The sequence below is a fragment of the Schistocerca gregaria genome, chromosome 8 (assembly GCF_023897955.1).
Source record: "Schistocerca gregaria isolate iqSchGreg1 chromosome 8, iqSchGreg1.2, whole genome shotgun sequence".
Classification (NCBI taxonomy): Eukaryota; Metazoa; Arthropoda; class Insecta; order Orthoptera; family Acrididae; genus Schistocerca; species Schistocerca gregaria.
The window spans coordinates 371520694-371542202 of record NC_064927.1 but is presented as its reverse complement, the minus strand read 5'-3'; the positions used below and the strand labels follow the sequence as shown (position 1 = coordinate 371542202).

General features: G+C 42.7%; 1 protein-coding gene across 1 annotated transcript in view; it reads left to right on the top strand.

Annotated features, from left to right (window-relative positions):
- The window catches only part of LOC126284291 (prolactin-releasing peptide receptor-like), an 842768-nt gene that overhangs the window by 768483 nt on the left and 52776 nt on the right, over positions 1-21509 (top strand). Inside the window, exons 7-8 of the mRNA XM_049983121.1 lie at positions 666-766; positions 17724-17814. Coding sequence (XP_049839078.1) covers positions 666-766; positions 17724-17814 — 192 coding nt within the window. The remainder of the gene's footprint in view (positions 1-665; positions 767-17723; positions 17815-21509) is intronic.

The following is a 21509-nucleotide window of genomic DNA, read 5'->3' as shown; positions in this document are numbered from 1 at the left end:
TAGAAAGAGAGAGATTGTGAAAATATCGCGCATGATTTTTTAAGGCATTGCGGATTGCATAAAATCAATATATATATGAAAAAGAAGTTTTAAAAATATGAGGAGGCAGGATACTGCAGTGTTGGGGGTCCTACATTTCATTACTGCCTCAGACGTCGTGTTAACGTCAAATGGTCCTGCAACAGCTCGGAGCGCTCCCTCCAAATATTCAGTCAAGACCAATCTTCTTATTCTAAACGGTAACACTCTTGCAGGATATTCCGTTGTAGTTGTCGAGCCTCTTGGTATGTCGCAGAGTTGAGACAACCCGATCACACTACACGCTGTTGTGATCCCGTAGATTTTTCCGGCGTCTTATACGTTTATGCTCTTCACGGGTATGCTGCCCGATTTGATCGTCTTCACTAAACGATAACTCGGCGATACATCTGGGCGCCATGTTCAGGTGCGATCTCTGAGTATACAATTACTCATAGTAAGGCAATTAATGATTTTCGCTGCAGTGTTTTATCGCTGATGCTATAATCAATACAGGTCTTTCTCCCGTATAACAAACTGATTTCATTAGTAGATATGGCACATTCACAATAACACGCGATAGCCCAAAATGCGCTGACGACAGGTGCGTCACGACCAGGATACATGACAAGTGGCTTCTTCCGCAGGTAATCAAGATGCTCGTCATCGTGGTCGCCCTTTTCGCTCTCTGCTGGCTGCCATTGCAGACGTACAACGTACTGCAAGACGTATTCCCGTACATCAACGAGTAAGTATTTATTAGATGTATATTACTGTTTCTTATGCAATGGAACTTTGCCATCGCTATTCTCAGCACAACTTTAGATTTATATTTCGAATAGTCTCGCGTGTGACCTGCCTTTAACATCTCGTGGTTTGGATTCACAGTCACGTAAAACTTTCTAAAAGACATCATAATAGTCACTGACTGTAGAAATATCACTCTTAAGAACAAAAAAACCACATCTATTACTGCACTACGAATGTAGCGGTGTGGACATGTTGGGAACGTGCCTCTCACGGGGAGCTTGCAAGGGGTAAGTCCCTGCAGGCGCACTATCCTCTGTGCCCTCGGTGGCTCAGATTGGGATTTTATTCAAGGTGCAATATGAATCCCTTGCACTGCCACGAGATCGTGGCGGGGTGGGACTCATCCACGTGCCAACTTGTGTCAAGGCACTTTACGTCAGCTCCCAACTAAAACTTTGGCATCGTTGGCCGCAGATCCTTACTAGCCCCCTGCTTCACAACTTTGCGCCAGCCTCCTTGTCCGTCCCAGTACTGGTATCGACCATTCCAACCCCCTTTTTCTACATCCAACGATTTTTCCTAGAGTTCAGTTATGTCTACCGGTCTTTACCACTTACACGTTTGTACCTCACGAAAACAGTCTCCGAACTGTTACAACAGTGACGCCCGTCCAACCCCATCGAACGTAAGTATCCACAGTACGAGTGGCGACACGTATGGAAGGCGATCCATGCGCGTTTTCTCGAACCAGACGTTCAATCAGCGTGGTACATCACCGTGAATGGTAAACAAGTTAACCGAGATCGTCTACACCGCATCCATCTCGCCGATTCATCCCTCTGCACCCACTGTGGAGTGGATCACACAGATGTCCACCGGTTCCACTGTGGCACGGCGTTCGACGTCTGGACACTTGCGCGGCGAATTTTAGCGTTTGTTACTCGACAGACACCAGCTCAGATCGACGTCCAGATGCTTTTGTACCCCGATAAGACTTTCTACGCCTCCGCCAAAACTCACTCTGTGAATTGGATCTGTGGCCACACGATCCGCTATCTTTTTACTTCTGGCGACAAGTCTACGCTAGGATATTGCACTTATCTCAACGAACGACACTGCGTCCTGATACGCAACCCACGCTATAAGCAATATTTTTCCAATTTCTTATGGAGCACCTTCGATGACCTACCTCGTAGCTGGAGCGTCCAAGCCCTGAGAAGCTGAAAACTGTATTAGCCGAACCGAACTGAATAGATCTGCTACCCATAACCCACTCCTACGCAATGAGAAGACACGTTTGGACGAGCTGGCACGCTATAGGCGGAGACACTTCAGGCGCTCCTGTAAGAACTGGTCTTTAACTACAAGTCGCACGACGACTTTATATAGACAAAATAAAATAAAAAATAAAATAAAATAAAAACTTTTCTTTATTTGTTCTTCATAATTTCTTCCTAAAGGAAAATGATATTTCATTTTGGCTTTGAGAAACGTTTTTTTGTTCCAAAAGATTGCTTCTTCGCCATCAAGATGAAGGAGACTAATTTTTGTTTACTGGAAGGGGAAACCAGAATAGTTGGAGTATAAAAAAAAGAAAGATAGATAGAGCGTCTGCCATGTAAACAGGAGATCCCGGGTTCGAGACCCGGTCGGGGAACACATTTTCAGCATGTCCCCAATGAATTATACCAACGTCTGGTTGCAGCTAAGGTGTCCATTTAATTATCATTTAAAAAAAAAACAAGATTTGTACAAATTTGTCGCAAATTAAGATCGACAAATTTGCTAAATTCTTAACTTTCGCGGCTGGTAGACTAACATGTGACGCTGCAGCTCAATTTCACCGCGAAATTGGAAATGGGTCATACCGATACGAAGGCACAAAGTCTTGGCGAATTTCATTCCGTGTACTGAGGTAAACATTACCTTTGCTTCGCCGACACTCCCGTGAACAGTATACACACATGTCAGCTTTTGAAAGAAGAGAGGACGTGTAGTCGGGGTCAATGAAGTCAATTGCAGTAATTCGACAATCGCTCGACGTTTGAAAAGGAGTGATGCCTCTAATTCGACGATGTTGGCAGGAACTAGTGAACCGTAGCCGAGCACAGCGTCGGTAAGGAAGTGCTCGACCTAGACTAACGACACAGCGTGAGGACCGAGGAATCACCTGACAGGCACATAGAGCCCCGAAATCATTATCAGCGATCCGACTCAAGGACTATTAATGGATGTTTCACAGAAAGGAGATTTAGCTCACGGCCCTCCATGTACAGACTACCACAGACCTCTGTACACCAACAAGCCCGTTTGTAGTGGTTTCGGGCACATTCAGCGCGAAATCTCATTCAGACTACCACAGACCTCTGTACACCAACAAGCCCGTTTGTAGTGGTTTCGGACACATTCAGCGCGAAATCTCATTCAGACCACCACAGACCTCTGTACACCAACAAGCCCGTTTGTAGTGGTTTCGGGCACATTCAGCGCGAAATCTCATTCAGACTACCACAGACCTCTGTACACCAACAAGCCCGTTTGTAGTGGTTTCGGGCACATTCAGCGCGAAATCTCATTCAGACCACCACAGACCTCTGTACACCAACAAGCCCGTTTGTAGTGGTTTCGGGCACATTCAGCGCGAAATCTCATTCACGGGAGTGGAACTGTAGCTCGTTTTGTATTATCACGTAATAGGGGAGAGAGTGTGGCAGATATGATACGCGAGTTGAGATGGAAGTCATTAAAGCAAAGACGTTTTTCGTCGCGGCGAGAACTTTTTACGAAATTTCAGTCACCAACTTTATCTTCCGAATGCGAAAACATTTTGCTTAGCCCAAACTACATAGGTAGGAATGATCATCAAGATAAAATAAGAGAAATCAGAGCTCGAACAGAAAGGTTTAGGTGTTCGTTTTTCCCGCGCGCTGTTCGGGAGTAATGGTAGAGAGTATGATTGTGGTTCGATGAACCCTCTGCAAAGCACTTAAATGTGAATTGCAGAGTAATCATGTAGATGTAGATTGTTGACTCTCGTTTTGAACTGAGCACCGATGACCAGCGAAGACCTGTCTGGAAATACCATGAGCAATGGTGAGCCGCCAACCTGACTTTCGCCCTCCATATGGTCCAACATCCAGGAGGGACAGTCTGGGGTACCATTTCACTTCATAGCAGGACACCTTTGGCTGTGATCCGCTATACTCTCATAGCACAGCAGTACGTCGACGATATTCTATGCCCCGGTTGGTTTCCCTTCATGGCAATCCATCCTGAGCTTATATTTCACCAAGATAATACCCGTTCGCAGATGGCGAGATTTTTTTTCTTGCTTGTCTTCGTGCGTGCCAAACGATTCATTGCCCACCAAAATCGCCAGATCACTCCCAATTTGGACTTGGAGTACAGTACGTAGGGCTCTCCAACCATCTCTGAATTTTGACGATCTAACACTCTAATTGCACACAATTGGGCACGAAATCCCTCCGAAGAACATCCAAAAATTCCATCAGTGATTGCCAAGCCAAACAACTGTTTGCAAAAGGGCCAGAGGTGGAGCAACGCGTTATTGACTTGCCCAACATGTGAGGGTCTTTCTCTTGAATAAATCATCATATTTTTGCGAAATTTTAATCATTTATTTGTCTGTGCATGTACCTATTTCCGTCCCTTTTAGACAATGTCTTCGTGGTTCCTCGTTTTCATGCGTTAGAGTGTATTTGTTTTCACTGTTGTAGTTTCGGCCTTTAGACCGTTATGAAGTGTTATATTACAAAGGAATGTGCTTTGGCACAGGTCAGACTCTAAAAATCTTCTGACGTGTACACATGTCCTCGTCGCTTCTGTGCCCTTTAACATTGTTATCGTCTGTAACATAAATCGCTACAGATCAGTGTACAGCGACAGTTGTTTGTTCAGATTTACGTATTTACTTTACAGATGGTAACTTTCTTAAGAGGCTCAGAGGCCTCAGAGGCGACTGCTACGGTCGCAGGTTCGAATCCTGCCTCGGGCATGGATGTGTGTGATGTCCTTAGGTTAGTTAGGTTTTAGTAGTTCTAAGTTCTCGGGACTGATGACCACAGCAGTTAAGTCCCATAGTGCTCAGAGCCATTTTTTGAACACCTGAAGAGTTTCCCACTGAGGTGAGACTAGCACTAGGGTACAAACAAATCTAATATGCCCACAGGGTTAAGGGGTCAGAGACAAGTGTTCTCATCTAACACAAAGTGTTTTTATTATGGGCGTAAGGGGTATATTCAATGCAATGCTACCAGTCACGGAGGTTTAAGGGGAGTAATATCGACCACAGGCGTAGTGAAGGTAGAAGTTGGGGTGGTATGGATTGTGGTGAAGATGTAGGAATAATAGCCGACGAGCCCTTGGGGAAGGGTCAAACGATAGACATTAAACTTAAAGGGAGAGAGGGAACCCCAGAGGCGTCAACGAGAGTTCACTGTAAAACTGGATTCAGTAACAACGAATACAGGGCCGCCGTGTATCACAATAGGTGTGACCTACAGAAGGGAGTATAAGATTTTCTTGGACACAGGGACACATGTGTCAGTGGCCTCAAGTGAGGTAGTGGGTAGGTGGCACTGGAATCCACCAAATTAGAAGTTGCGTGGAGTAGCTGAGAGTGATTACAACCATTAGGACCATTGATGGTGAATTTTTAGTTGAGGGCAGCTAGGTTCAAACATTGTGTGGTAGACATGTCTGATACAACGAGGGCTACATCTCGATCCTAGGGTTAGAGTTCTCTGCCAACATCATGCCATGATTGACCTTCAATGACGTTTATTGGAACATTGCAGGAGAACATTGTCGCTGACCAAGATTGCTGTCAATGTTGATCCGTTAGAGGAATCATCTGTTATACAGGGCAATACAACTGAAATGCAGACAATGACATTAAGGCATAATTCGCACAATTGTGCGTATAATGCCGTTGGAAAGACTATGGAGTCTCAGGTAGCACCTGATGAAGGCAACGAGTTACGTGGCCGAAATATTGTACCAGAGCGACACAAACATCCGGCAGTAGACCCGATTATTACACATGTTAGATTTAATGTGTTTCAACTAATGCATACAGACTGCTAAAGTAACTAAATCAAATTACTCGCGGAAACAAATTAGTAAAAAGAGACTGCAACTCAGTTGATTTCATACTCCATAGTGAAAAAAAACTGTCTTTGGTTCCGTCGTCGCGTCTCTGGAGAAACGCGATAAATTTTTAAGTGCTAGTTCACAAGACTAGATGATTCACAACGTGATTCAGAGATGTTTTATGCCCGACCCACACGGCAGGGAATGGTTGTTAACTAGCCGGGACAATAAATACACAAACATTCGAGATCGGCTCCGCTGCCGGGGGGGGGGGGGGGGGGCGGGGGGGGGGGGGGGGTGGACCGCGAAGCAATAGCTGTGCAGTCGCGACGAGCGACGACAGTGAGTGTGCGGGGGGCATAACATCCATCCCATCATGTATGTTCCCGTACAGGGGAAACTTGGATGATTGTCCGAAGAAAGCTTGCATTGTAATTCGGAAAAACACCGGCACAGCTATATTGTATTTATCCTCCAACATTGGTCAAGTGACTTTCAAGGAAAAACTCTCCTGTACGGGAATATATCTGTACACAATGTGTGTACGAGTGCAGGTTGTAGACACATGGTTGATGAATGGAAGTTTGGGTCTGACTGTGAGTCATATTCGGATAGCCAAATGGTAAGGTGACCACTCCGGTAAGAAAGGAATCCGGGTCTGAGTGTCAGTTCGGTACAAATTTTCATTGTCGTCATTCCATAATACAGGTGATGGTTGTCCATATTTGCAGCTACGAATACATTTCTTGTAGAAGTATATGTGTATCTGTCAACACATAAATCTTCTGCGCCAAAGAAATTAAGTTAGGTAAAGGAACGTTCTGGTCACATTGGATTCTCCAGATGAAGAAAACTGCCACACAGAAGATGTGGACCATAAGATAGCACAGGACGCTGCTAACACGGCATTTCGTGAGAAGTTGAAGCATTTAAAAGGAACAGAGAGGGTGCAAATGGAGAAGTTATTATGAGAATTGCGAATTCTGTTTTTCCCACAACGACTATTGCCTTGGATGGCAGTAACACAGCGCAGAATTCTGACAATCAGTTAGACACATTACTGAATGCCACAGTCACTGCAACTGGTTTGGGGGAATATATAGGTCAACGATTGACTGGTGAGATAACAGTACCGCATTTTCAGCATCATGGGGAGACTATGAATATAAAAAGATGTCTCTTGGATTAAAAAGTGTCCAGCGCTTTTTAGACAACGTTCGGAAAGGATTAAAACTGGATCAGTGTTTGATGCATTCGACGACATAGGCAGCGATTAAGCGAATTATTTAAGGCAGCTCAATGACCACTGAGTACAGAAAAATGTCACTTTACATTGGAAGAGGTGAATTACGCAGGTCATGTCATCAGTATGGATGGTGTAAGGACTGATCTGAGATTAGTACGGACAGTGCAGAATTTTCCAGTACCTGACAATAGACAACGATTAAGGGAAGCATTTAAGACGTTACAGGCAGTTCATTTAATACTGAGAACAGACAAATGTCATTTTGCGTCAGAAGAGGAGAATTGTATAGGCCACGTCATATGTAAGCATAGGATTGTCCAGTACCTAAAACAACTTTGGGATTGCATTCCTTTTTGAGTATCATAGATAAAAACAGGAAGACTGGAGGGAATTTTCGTATATACCACGACTGCTGTTGTTAAGAAAGGGTGTGAAGTTTATGTTATTGGAAGAATGATAGGGAGTATTTGAAGAGGTGAAAGAAGTATTAACGCCAAGTCTTTCAAAAGTACTTTATATTATCAAGTGATGCATCTCAAATCAGGAGATATATGCCAAGGAACATATGGTTGATTTTGCGTTGAGATAGTTTAATTGGGATAACATATATTCAGTGTTATCTATATGATATTTTTGGATGTTATAAAACATGCTGCTCTGAAGTGGTTACTATGTTTGAAGTATCTATCCATTAGGTTGATAATATGGGCATTGAAACTCAGTGAATTTGAGTACAAATTAATTAACAAAAACGGGAAAGAGAAAAGGAAATGTTTACGGACTGAACAGAAATGCAACAGCAAGACAGACACGAGCTAGGTCAGGATCTTTAGAAATGGCATACAGCAGAGAACGCCGATGAAGAATGTAATCAGTTTGGAAGACTGCAACAGTTCGGCGTGCATGATGGTTTGTTGTGTAGTGAGACGAAATTGCATCTACGAGAGGTAGTGCCAGCGCAGTTAATGGAGGAAGTGCAAAATCCAGGTGGAGAGGAAGGAGAGACAATGTCAATCAGTATGTGAGGATTTGTATTAGTAGTGCACCGTGTGAGTCAAAAAATATGTTGCTACGAATATTGCCAGAGGCAACAAAACCGTTTAGTCTTGTTGGGGTAGACGTCTTACGACCGCACAGCTGATCACTTTCTTTATGCATGAATATGGTGCCGATGCCAGAGCAGCAAATAACTGCTGCCACACAAGCATTAGCTAATAGGTGGTTGTTGAAGACTAAAGTGCTGGAGATAATAATTATGGATCGAGGGACAAACTTCATATCACACCTGATGAAGGACTTGTGTGGATTACTGAGAGTAAAAGAAATTAAGATGAATCCACTTCATTCACAAACTAAAGCAAGAATGGACCGATTTCATTGGACGATCAGAAAAGTGCTTAGTTATTATGTGAACGGACATCATTAGGGTTGGAACACAAATATTTCCATTGTAGTAAGTGCGTACAATTTCAAAGTACACACTAGCAAAGAATTGTCGGCGTTCTAGGTTGTGCATTGGAAGAAAATGCCATCACCGTTGGATATGATTCGGCAGGACGCTAGAAGTTGAGAATCAGTCTGAAAATTTTGCTACAAATTGAAAGAAGTAAAGAACAAAGTAGAACGAGCAAATACCAGAGCACTGGAGAAACAGGAAGAAGCAGTAAAGCGAGTGGGTACATTACCACAATACAAGGTAGGCTAGTGGCTAATGCTATCTAGTCCTTAGATTCATAAGAAATATGTGACATACTGCCAGCGTTCATGTCAAGTAATAGAGACTAGGTCGCCAGTAAATGTAAAATTACAATAACCAACTATGTCAACAACTGAGCATGCTGGGCGTCTGAGACCATTCAAGGGAGCTCCAGAAGAGATACAACGAGACATGAAAATAAAGTCAAAGAAAGAAGCAAAGAAGAGGTAGTAAAAGGGTACACGAGATGAAGGGGAACCTCAGGTATTTCAAACGCGATACACGTTAAGGCCGAAAAAGGAATTGCTATGTATTTTTGTTTTATGATTTTAGGATATTCTGTTTCCTTTTTGTGCTATCAAGATTTATTTGTTTGCTAAATTGACCCCTATAAGATTATGCGTTTGTGTAGTGTAGAATTAAACCGTATTGTGATGAGCTGTGATCTTCAGAGACAGTATTCTTCTAGGGGAAGAGGAGATGGCGATAGTCCCTTTCCTCACATTGCTGTATTGAGAAGCCAAAGAAAAAAGAAGAATGTTGGGCAGTGCTGTAACTCTTCGCTGAGTGTGGAGTAGAGGCATTCGACAATTATCACCTGTGCGAAGAAGTCATGTTTTCTAGACAACAGGATGTAGTATTGTCAAGTCACAAATGCTCGACGAGTCTGCTATTTAATGTGTGGACTTACGGAATGTGGTGTGGAGGATCGAAAAGACGTTTTCAAATGTGCAGAAGTTGTGAAGTAAAAACGAAGTATCTGGGGATGTCGCAGAACAGCACACGAAGTTACTTGGGCATACCCACGATTGACGGAACAAATGCAGGAACTGATCAGATTAGTATCACATGAACCCAGGAGGGCGGAAAGAGGATGGACTGATGCAGGTGGTACGATATTGAATATTCTATTTGGAACAATGGACACGAAAGATGCAAGAAAATCAAATAGGAGAGCAGAAGCCATAAGGGAGCTAGAGAAGTTGAACAAGGTAACAGTGGCGTGGCACTCTGTGTAGTCATAAGTGCGGAGGGTGAACTACTTTATATTACACACTTGCTTAGGAAGCTAACTAAGTGTGGAATATGCTATAAATTCGCCCGCCCGGCTAGCCTTTCGATCTAAAGCACTGTTATCCGAGTGGTAAGGCGTGCCGGACACCAGCACGAATCCGCCCGGTGGATTAGTGTCGAGGTCCGGTGTGCCAGCCAGCTTGTGAATGGTTTTTAAGGCGGTTTTCCATCTGCCTCGGCGAATGGGAGCTGGTTCCCCTTATTCCGCCTCAGTTACACCATGCCGGCGATTGCTGCGAGAACACTGTCTCCACGTACGCAGTACTCCATAATCACTCCATCACGCAAACATTGGGATTACAGTCGTCTGAAATGAGTCGTTCCCGGGGGGGGGGGGGGGGGGGGGGGGGGGGGCACTGGGGGCGGAACCGACAGTAACCTTAGGTGCGGTGTGGGCGGCCGTGAGGTGAGTGAACTGCTGTAGCCTGTTGGGGGGTTGTGTACCACTGAGGGCTACAGCGGGAAAGAGTCATCTCCGTCGTCCTAGGTCCCCAGCCTAATAAATACACACATATATACATACATGCTAGAAGCTCAGCTATTACCCTGAAACGGGATTTGGAATCAGTACAAACAAGATAGCAGATACTAGGCGGAGAGGGAACGCTATAACGCTTACTGCAATGTCTAGGGAATACAAGGGTAGAACAGATGGACTTACAGGGAGCCGTCCATTAGGCGTCGCATTAGCATCTGAACAATGCTTATGGGGATTGAGGAAGATTCAAAAGAAATTGCAGTCATAATTGCGACTGATAACGGAACCGAATAGACAGAACTTGCCATAAATACAATCATAATGCACCAGTACATGTGTCAACATGACTGTACGTGGAATAGGGATACCAATACCAGGCAAGCATGCGATATTCAAATGTGCCCCTCTATCTGGTGAAGTTGGTAACGATTCGAAGACTTATGCAAGTAAGGGAGTGCTGTGAGTGGGAGAAGACGATCATCAACACTTGGTGATGTCCTAAGGAACGATTTCGCAATGCCAAAGTCCAAGCATCACCAAATTGACCGTGCGGAAAATTATAATGGGGAGCTGTTGTTCAGAGATAAAGCCGAGGGGCTTCGTTTCAGAAGGAGGTAACATTGATGGTACTCGGTTTATGACGCTGAAGTGGTAGCCACTAGTTGGTAAAATGGGGGTGAAGTAATGGAGATAATGCGTTTAGTACTGGGGACGGGTGGGCTGCTAATTAATGGGACGTGATGTGATGGGACTTGCATTCCAGCCACCACTAAAAGGTATGGTGCGTTGAATGTAACATAGCCACAGATATCCTGGCCAAACGAACCCTTGGAAATGTTATCCACGCTGAACCTTACATTCTTCAACCACTCTTGGGAACTGAGCCTTTCTTTAAGTCATATGGCAGCCACATAGGAGGGAACATTACGATCGAGAAATTGTATTAGCATGTGAAAAGCTATCGGCAAGAAAGAAGTAAAGTGACATTGACCTTGGGTGTAGCAAATCCAAGCACCGTAGTAACTCTCATTTTGTTTTGCCTATTCTTCACGCATTTGAGACAACAAGCCTGACGGAAAGGAAATCCAAGGGCAATTCGAGTTTCCATGGATTGGATTACCTGAGCTGGGGATGGAGATGTTTAGAGTTAGTTATAACATAATACGTACAGAGTATTTAAGAGCAATTGCGTCAGTATACTACTACAGTTTTGACTCTACGGCTTATCTTAGAAGCTAGATAAAAGAAAGGTAAACCTACGTTTTTAGCATTTGTAGACTTAGAGAAAGCTTTTTATAATGTTGACTGGAATACTCTCTTTCAAATTCTGAAGATGGCAGGGGTAAAATATAGGGAGCGAAAGGCTATTTACAATTTGTATAGAAACCAAATGGCAGTTATAAGAGTTGAGGGGCATGAAAGGAAAGCAGTGGTTAGGAAAGGAGTGAGACAGGGTTGTAGCCTCTCCCCGATGTTATTCAATTTGTATATTGAGCGAACAGTGAAGGAAACATAAGAAAAATTCGGAGTAGGTATTAAAATCCATGGAGAAGAAATAATAACTTTGAGGTTCGCCGATAACACTGTAATTCTGTCAGAGACAGCAAAGGACTTGGAAGAGCAGTTGAACGGAATGGATAGTGTCTTGAAAGGAGGATATAAAATGAACATCAACAAAAGCAAAACGAGGATAATGGAATGTAGTCGAATTAAGGAGGGTGATGCTGACGGAATTAGATTACGAAATGAGAAACTTCAAGTAGTAAAGGAGTTTTGCTATTTGGGGAGCAAAATAAATGATGATGCTCGAAGTAGAGAGGATATAAAATATAAACTGGCAATGGCAAAGAAAGCGTTTCTGAAGAAGAGAAATTTGTTAACATCGAGTATAGATTTAAGTGTCAGGAAGTCGTTTCTGAAAGTGTTTGCATGGAGTGTAGCCATGTATGGAAGTGATACATGGACGATAAATAGTTTAGACAAGAAGAGAATAGAAGCTTTCGAAATGTGGTGCTACAGAAGAATGCTGAAGATGAGATGGGTAGATCACATAACTAATGAGGAGGTGTTGAATATCATTTGGGGAGAAGAGAAGCTTGTGGCACAACTTGACTAGAAGAAGGAATCGGTTGGTAGGACATGTTCTGAGGCATCAAGGGATCACCAATTTAGTATTGGAGGGCAGCGTGGAGGGAAACAATCGGAGAGGGAAACCAAGAGATGAATACACCAAGCAGATTCAGAAGTATGTAGGTTGCAGTAGGTACTGGCAGATGAAGAAGCTTGCACAGGGTAGAGTAGCATGGAGAGCTGCATCAAACCAGTCTCAGGACTGAAGACCGCAACAACAACACCTACTACACTATCGATAAGGCGATTGTAGTCGAGAACTGGACCAAACTAAGACCCAAGAGGTTGCGTCTTCTCCATCGAGGAAGGCAATGTAAGTCCACGGTCTAAGTTACAGGGAAACAAAAATAATAAGAAGATTGAAGTTAGCCAGAGCAAGGATTGTATTAGTTGCCACGAGCTGGAATCTGCCCATGCGGTGATATGTAAGTATTTACAGACAGGCAAGCGATTTGCATAGCAAAGGCAGCCGACCGTAGCAGGAAACAACATAGTCCAGCAGTAGCCGCCCGAATGGGAGAGACGTCACCACACCAGGGTTGGTCTCTGTTAGGAACGACGTGACTAGTCGCGAGTTTTAATGAAACAAATGTGCTATAGAGAGGTATAAATAGTGCCATAGTGTGTGGCAGGGGAGATTCGTCACTGACTCGTCATCCGATAGTCTTTTCCGTATCGCCGCCGAGTTTTGCAGCACAGCCTTATCTCTGGGGCCGCGCCGATTCGTGGGACGATGGAGCATCGGCGGCAGCAGCCGTGGGCTTCAGTTCGGGCTGCATCCACCGCCTTCAACGCTAAATTCCTAGCGGCACAGGGGTCAGTGGATACAATCGAGAGGGGCCGTCGCAATCGCCAAGAGAAACAGTGCACTGCTGACTCAAGGTCGTCGCCTTGTAGGCCGTCAGCTTCCAACTGGCCTTCCGTCTGCGTTGGTGGGCGCCGACACAGCAGTCCGATTCGACGCAGCTGCCCGTACGTCGCCGTTGCCCATACGTCGCCCAGTACCGACTCACTGAACCATATGGCAATATGAACTGAAGATAATAAAGACATTGTCTGTTGTCAGCAATGTTTGGCTGGGACACTGGGACCACAGCGCTCTCAACCAGACCGCTCGTAAGGAAACGTAGAACATGTTTAAAATGGGACCATCCACGCTACAACATGCGTGTGTTGCATCACAGAAACTTTCACTGGATTTCATTAACCTCAGCAATAAAAGATCTGGAAACTGACTACAGTAATCATTTTCAGAAACACGCTGAATGCCATTTCAGTCACAATGGAAAGCAGATAAGATGCTAGGATACGAACCACCAAGTCTACAACATAATACTTACAAGACAAAAATATAAAATAACAGAAATCTGCTTCAATTTCTTCAATGTTCCTTTTAATTTAAGGTTAAATAACAAGTAAACTATTTTTATTCTCTTGTAGCAATTAATATTTGGATAGTTAATATCGCAGATTCTATTTACAGAATCAGTTACAGTTAACCGAAAGTATTTTTTTTTAACGTATAAATCTAGTCTCTGAAGGGTCATGAGTGTATGTGTAAATCTACACGAAAGTAATTCAAAGAACTTCATTTATTTTTTAATTCTATTTTTTCACTTTCTTTAATCGAAAGCCATTTTGCACACGCTCATCTCATATTTCATTATGGATGCTAAAGGTCTCGATTGTGTACTGCAGATATCCCTGTTATTGTCATCGTCATCTACATCATCAGTAGCTACATTCAAACAAATGATACTTCCATCGTTATGTTAAAATTCCTGATTTTAATGCTTATCATTTATATGGCCAGTCATTAATCAAGTGCACTCGCTTATAGGAAAAAGGAGAAAGGGAACAGGACTTTCATCTAAGTGGTTGTGGCCTCAGACAATCATATAATCGAAGAGCAAGCATGTTACAGGGAGAATCTTTTCATATGTACATGATTTTAAAAAGTAAAATCACGGAAAAGCTAAACAGAACATTCAACGAATCTCATATGAAAACTCCTGCATATTTTGACCTGAGTTTGTTATGGTGTGTTTGGAATCCACGACAATGTAACATCGGCTCTAGTTATTGCAGCTTTACTCTTGCCAAGTATGATTTGAAGCAGAATTTTGGTTTGGAGGTGATGCTTCATCAAATGTTCTAACATGTTGCGGCCATAGCGTCTGATAAACAGTAGCTGGTGTATTTTTCTCGCTCCTCCAGGCGTCATTTATGACGAAGTATACTGACAAAAAAAGCCGCAACACCAAGTAATAAGTAATGAAAATTTTGGAATACATTTGTCTAAGTAACATAGTTAAGCGGTTAACTCGCAGGTTTATGTACGTTTGAGCTAAGCTATTGCACTGTGCTGTGCTGGTACATTAATAACAAGTTTAACCGCCACAGTCTTTTGTGCAAGCACGCAAACGCTCATGCATTGTGTTCTGAACGTGACGATTGTCAGTTTGTGGGATGGAGTTCCATGCCTGTTCCACCTGGTCAGGGAATACAGGGACGGTAAGTACTGTTTGTGCATCCTACTGGAGATGTCGTCCAATAATTTCCCATATCTGCTCAATTGAAGACAGATTGACTATCGTGCAGGTCAAGGCAGCATGTCGACTCTCTGCAAAGCATGTTGGGTTACAACGGCGGTATGAGAGCGAGCGTTATCCTGGTGGAAAACACCCATTCAAATACTGTTCATGATTGGAAGCACAACAGGTCGAGTCATCAGACTAACGTACAAATTAGCAGTCATGTGTGGGATAGTCGCAAGAGGGCTCCTGCTGTCATACGAAATGGCACCTCAGATCATAACTCCATTGGTTTCAGGCCCTCATCCGACAATCTTCTAAGCAAAACACGGCCATTACTATCACGGAGGCAGTGTTAGCTTTCATCAGGAAAAACAACGGACCTCGAACCTGCCTTCCAAGGAGCTCTCCCTTGACCCCTCTGAAGTCGCAAAATGCCGTGGTGTGGGGTCAGTTGAATGCACGCTACAGGGCATCTGACTTGGAGCTGTCCTTGAAGAAACCGATTTGCAACAGTTCATTGTGTCACTGTGGTGCCAACTGCTGCTCAGTTTGCTGCTGCAGATGGGCTTCAGTGCACGAGAACCATACGCCAAACACGATGGTCTTTGGACTGGGTACTGCCGTGTGGCCGTCGAGAGCCCGGTGTTCTTGCAATCGCACAGTCTCGTGACCACCGCTGCCTGCCAAGTCTTTCTCTCATATCGCAGAAGGAACATCCAGTCTTTCGGAACCGAATTACACGACCTCTTTCAAACTCAGTGAGATTCTGATAAGGGCACTCATGCTAACATGAATTCAGCACGTCCAATTTAGAAGGTAACTAACGCTCACGGCCGTTACAGGGTGTATTTAAAGCAAAGTTGAACTTCATACTCATAGTGACGCTACCACCGCCACTCTTATGCGACAGGTGCGAAATCTGAATGGACATCATTTTCAGGTGTAGAAAAATGCCTACCAACTTTCATCTACGTAGCATATCTCTTTCATGGTATTGTGATGTTCTTTCCGTCAGTGTAGTTCGCTGGGGAACTGCGGACGTCAGTGTCCAACGGGGACAATATTTTGGCAAGTGACCACGCTACCACCGTCTTCTCGTGGTGTAGTCTTCAGGCATTGACCAATGCCTACTGATAGCCATCATGTACGATGGGGTCTGAAAAAATAACCAGAACTATTCATTTATTGGTTCTCACCTTTATTGAAATTCCATTACAGACCTTCAGAGTAGTTCTTCTGGGACAAAATACAATGAATCCAGCATCCAGTCCAATGTTCAATGCACTCCCTAGGGCCCCTAGGTGTTAGTCTATTGAGTACACCCGAAATTTGGTCGTTTAGCTTTCGATCACTCTGAAAACAAAGACCCCAAAGCTCTTTTTTCACTCCAGAAAATAGGTGAAATTCGCACGGGGCTAGGTACAGTGAATTACGTTGATGTGGCATCACCTACGTGCCTAATTTCTTGAGTGCTGATAGGGCAATCAGCTTGTACGTTATCTTGATAAAGGATCCATCCAATTTGAGCAACATGTGGCCTTTTGGTTGCAGTTTTCCTCATTAATGACCCTTCAAGATGTCAGAATAGTAATTCGCAGTAACAATAAGCTGCTCATCCACCACGTGATTGTACACAGTGACCTTTTTTATGGAAGAAGACAAGATGCATGACAATTCCTGCACTTGGTTGAAGTTTGGCCTTTGAGGATCTTGGACGTGAAGGATATTTCCATTGGGCACTGTCCTGTTTTGTCTCTGTGCCACAATGATACCACCAGAATTTTTCGCATGTGATGGCTTTCTCAAAAAATCTGGTTCTCGGTAAAGCCTTCCCATTAATTACTGACACGCCATTACACTGTAAGTGTTCTGTTCGTCACTTATCACAAGAGGCACACACTTTGCTGCAACTTTTCTGTACGGTAGAACATTTCGTACAATGTCTTCAGCTGATCCGTAGGACATATTCGTAATCTTTGCAATATTTGTGAACGATTAACAGCGGTTTTCCCGCAACATGACACCAGATGTTCTGGCATTGGTTTCAGCTAAGATCTTTCTGGGATGTGGAGCATCCACAAGATCATTTTCTCCCGAAATCGTTTATCTCCTTCGAAAACTTGTTCTTCCCCATGGCTTGCTCTTTGTACGCTTTCTGCAACATTCCCACTGTTTTTTGTGATTGAGTTTTGTCACGAAGAACGGAAAATCTACATGACGCGCTGCTGGAATTATTTGTGATCCATGTTGGGTACGATAAACACGCTTTTACACATCCCCTGTTTCCCTCCTGCTGCGTATTGCCAGGCGACTGACAAGTATGGCATTACGTCACTCAAGGTCAGACTTCTCAGGTAGTGCCAACACCAATCTCAGAGGCGGGCGCAAAATAAATAAATAAATTAATTAATTAAAAATTAAAAATAAATCATTTATTTTTTACATGCCCTAGTACACGTCATTCCTTATCCGTAGTCAGGTCGTTTCTCTGTAATGAAAATAAGCTCACATATGGAGGAAGTTTTAGTCAACATAAACCACAGGTATTTAATTACTGCACTATGAATTTGGTATAGATTTTAATAGTGTAACACTTCGTATTTCTGTCTGTGCAGTATTAGTGAAATTGTTTCAGAGTTTCTAAATAAGTGAACTGCATGAAATGTGTTCTGGTGTCCACAGGTACCACTATATCAACATCATCTTCTTCTGTTGTGACTGGCTGGCCATGAGCAACAGTTGCTATAATCCGTTCATCTATGGAATTTACAACGTAAGTCTGTTAACACAAAATTAGTTATTCCAGAGTTCAAACGTTAATTATATTGTAGTATGAAAATTTACAACCGATTATGCTGTCATATGGCAATTTCTAACCAAATATCCATTTTTATCACGTAATTTTGTAGCTATTAAGGATGTATTACACTTTACGCAATTTACAGTGAGGCATTGTTAATATTTATAGTCACAATAAGAAATAAGATTGGTAATAGGTAAATATTACCGTGGGAAATGGTAAAAAGTTCAGTTCTACATTTTCATTAGCAAGTATAACGTATTAAATTTGAAGAAAGTGCGACTTTCCCTTCGATTTTTCTCGTTTCACTTGATCTGCTTCTTAATTTGTCTATGTTTTATGCTAACTCTCGATTCAGCACATTTACTTCTGTGGACGAAATATCAGTTTTCATTGTCACGCTGTTTTGATTTATCTTAGTAAGTGATAGAGAAAAATTGCCGAGCATTTTTCTACGGTAAAAAGTGTTTTGTGCTAATACAGTAAATGGGTTGTACACAAACGGGATGAGGGGCTTTTTAAACTTACTGGGCTACCGATTGTTAATGCAAATAAGCGCTCTGATATTTTCTTTTATAGTAAATTACTTAGGGTCGCCACCCAACGAAGTTGGGAATAAATTAATGAAAGAAATTATTAATTTTTTGCATAATAACGATTAAGACGTCAGTTCTCTCTTCAAATGAACACTGAAATTAATTTACTTAAAAGCGTGATCATACTGAATGAAAGAAGTTGGTTAAATTAAAACATAATTCTTATGAATCTACTTAAAATTCAGAATTTGTGCATCCAACAATACTGCGCTTTGCTATCGACAGATTGGATGTACTAAGATGGATTTCGGAAAGGGTGGCTGCGTTGATGGACACTGATGAAGTACAAACACAATTATTTTGAGCAAAATCGCAAGTTAAACACTATAGAATAAACAGATTGTAATAACGCTAACCGTTGCCTGAGTTAAATTTAACACTGTTTCAAATGGTTTTTTGCTGACGGACCACATGAAGGGGTAGGTATGTGAAAGTTCAGGAAAGAGGCTAGGATAAATGCACGTACTTACACAAGATACATACTAGACAACAATGCTCAAGACACATTATGCCGTCACCAAAGAGTCAAGGAAAGATATTCGTGCTTCCGCAGCCGTAATCTTTCGACAAATGCAATTGCTTAAAATATTCTCACGAAAATAAAACCGAAGCAAGGTGGGGGGAGGGGGCGAATACCACGTGGATACTAGATTTTAAAAAAAAAGTAGCACATTTACCAGGTGCCTGAAACGGTTAAATTACACTCCCGAGTCGCAAAGAGAGGCAAAGTGTACTGAAAGAAATATATCCCTCGATGGATGCAGAGAGCTGAGGCCTCAACTGGCTCGTTCAAGCACCTATTTCAGACTAATGAAGTAAGCACGTTAACCATTTGAAATTTCATACTGTAAAATACACTAAAATCCGTTAATTACACGGAACATTCAACACAACCTAAATTCACTCAAGGGAACACGATTAATTACCGCCGAACAACACAGAAGGCAAGTTCGCACCGTGTGGCGCGAAGCATGAAGGCAAATTTATCAAATCACAGGAGAAACCGAAAGAATTCAAACTGCGGTAAGAAATAAAAACATTCACACGAGAATGTGACCATGCACGCCTACACACTTAGGAAAATCTGCTGACACGTGATGTCAGCACCACTAGATATAAAGCCTTTGCACGCTAGAAGTTCTGGTAACACAAAGAAAGTACCAGAAGACACTTACTAAAATTGGTAAATTGCACCATGGCCTATCCTGCGTAAACTGTGGATCTTATAATGATCCTATCGCTGTCATAAAAGGTGAACTGTATTACTTTGGCTAGTCTGAAGACTTACACATCTCACCGACTGCCCAGCGTCAAGTGCTTAAGCACCATCGAGAACAACGAATCTCCGCAGGTAGTGAGAACAAATCAAAGGGGTTGCTTCCGTTACCAACCCACCCACTGTCGATAAAGGCGACTTAGAATTCACAAACCTCTTTGCTTTAACTGAACACCCTAAGTTAGGCAGACTGACCACAGCAGATAGCGAGTTCCATACTACTAGCTATCAATCGAAGCACGAAAAGTACTTTCACATGCACTTTCATACAGACGGTAATGAGAAGGATGGAAATCTAGGAGCATAAAATCTAGGAGCATTCAATGTTAAACCAACTGAAGGCTTGCATGTGAACAACTGGGTAATTTAAGTGTTTTATTGGGACGCAGTACACAAAGTCCTTTCAACAGTAGCTGTCAAAAATCTTAATCTGCAAGATGCGTTTTAGACATATTTTCTTGTCATCCGTCAATATGTATTGCTACGCAGTACACACAAAGTAAGTCTTTCGTATCACCATAAGTGACACTCAGATATATCACTTGGTTTTCGGATGTGACCAAGTTGCACTACGCCACTATCGGGAACACTTGGAAGAACTTAAGTGCTGGTTCTTAAAGCAGAAATGACATTTAACGTAATAAGTTCGTTCTACCATTACCGAATTACCACAAACCTACGAAAATAATTTAAAGTTATACTCAGTGATTTAAATTTTGTCAGAGGAAACTCTGGCACTAGATTTGCCTTGGCTCTATTTAACTTGTTCGTGACGGTCTGCATATCTGTTGACACCCTGACAGGTCTTGCTTTGAATATCTGCTTAAAACTTCAGAAAGGCAATTCGTGTCGCCCTTCGAAGGCTAATTCAGTTTCGTTACCTTCTTTGAAGTGACACGTACAATTTTCTGTGGATGGCGCTGTTTCCTCTGTAATTTCGTCCTGCCGACCTTTGTACACAATTCTACTGCAGCTCGACGGCAAATTCGGAAGTTCTACAGTCTTGCCTTCGATCTGCTAGTTTTCTTCAGTAAATTGTCACTGTGCTGTGTTTAATCCCAAATATTCGCTCATTAAAACGATTGGGTGCTGAGTTACGCAGCTTAATGTCAGCTAAATCTGCAAGGTTGGTAAAACATATGTTGTACTATAGTGATATATATAGCGCGTAATTACATCACTAGTCTCTTTCTTCCAAACAGAGAAATAATCCGTAAATATCTCTAATTTTGTATCATGTTTATGGATCACTGCAAACATGCAAGTGTTTGTAACAAAGACTTTGTCAGTTTTAATCATCACTACCACTGATTAAAAGAATGTTAGGAACCCCGACTATATAATCGTAAGATGTTATAAATGAAAATGAAATGGACATGTTCTGTAGAAAGGAGAATGGCGCGGGCGACAACTTAACAACTGCTTGGCTGGTGTAATTTAGCGGCTTGTGTGCCCAAGGAGATGGTGCAACGCTATCTCTCGTCCTTTGTGTAGGATTTCATGCATTACAATATGAGCGAATGGCATAACGCGTCAACTGGCATCAGTCGTGTCAAATGCCACACACCGAAATAAACTAAGTTGCGCATTTTGCAGCTGTATTGCACTGTAACCACACTCAGATTTGTCATCTGTGACGAGTCTACGAGAAATACAATTTCAGAAAATCTTCACTTCTAGGCGAAGTCAGTTTCATTGACGGTACCCATAACTTATACTGGACGGTAAATGTCGAGAAAAGGCGAAAGTAACATTGTCCCTGCTCCAAGCGAGCATGGTAGAACCGTTAGAGACGA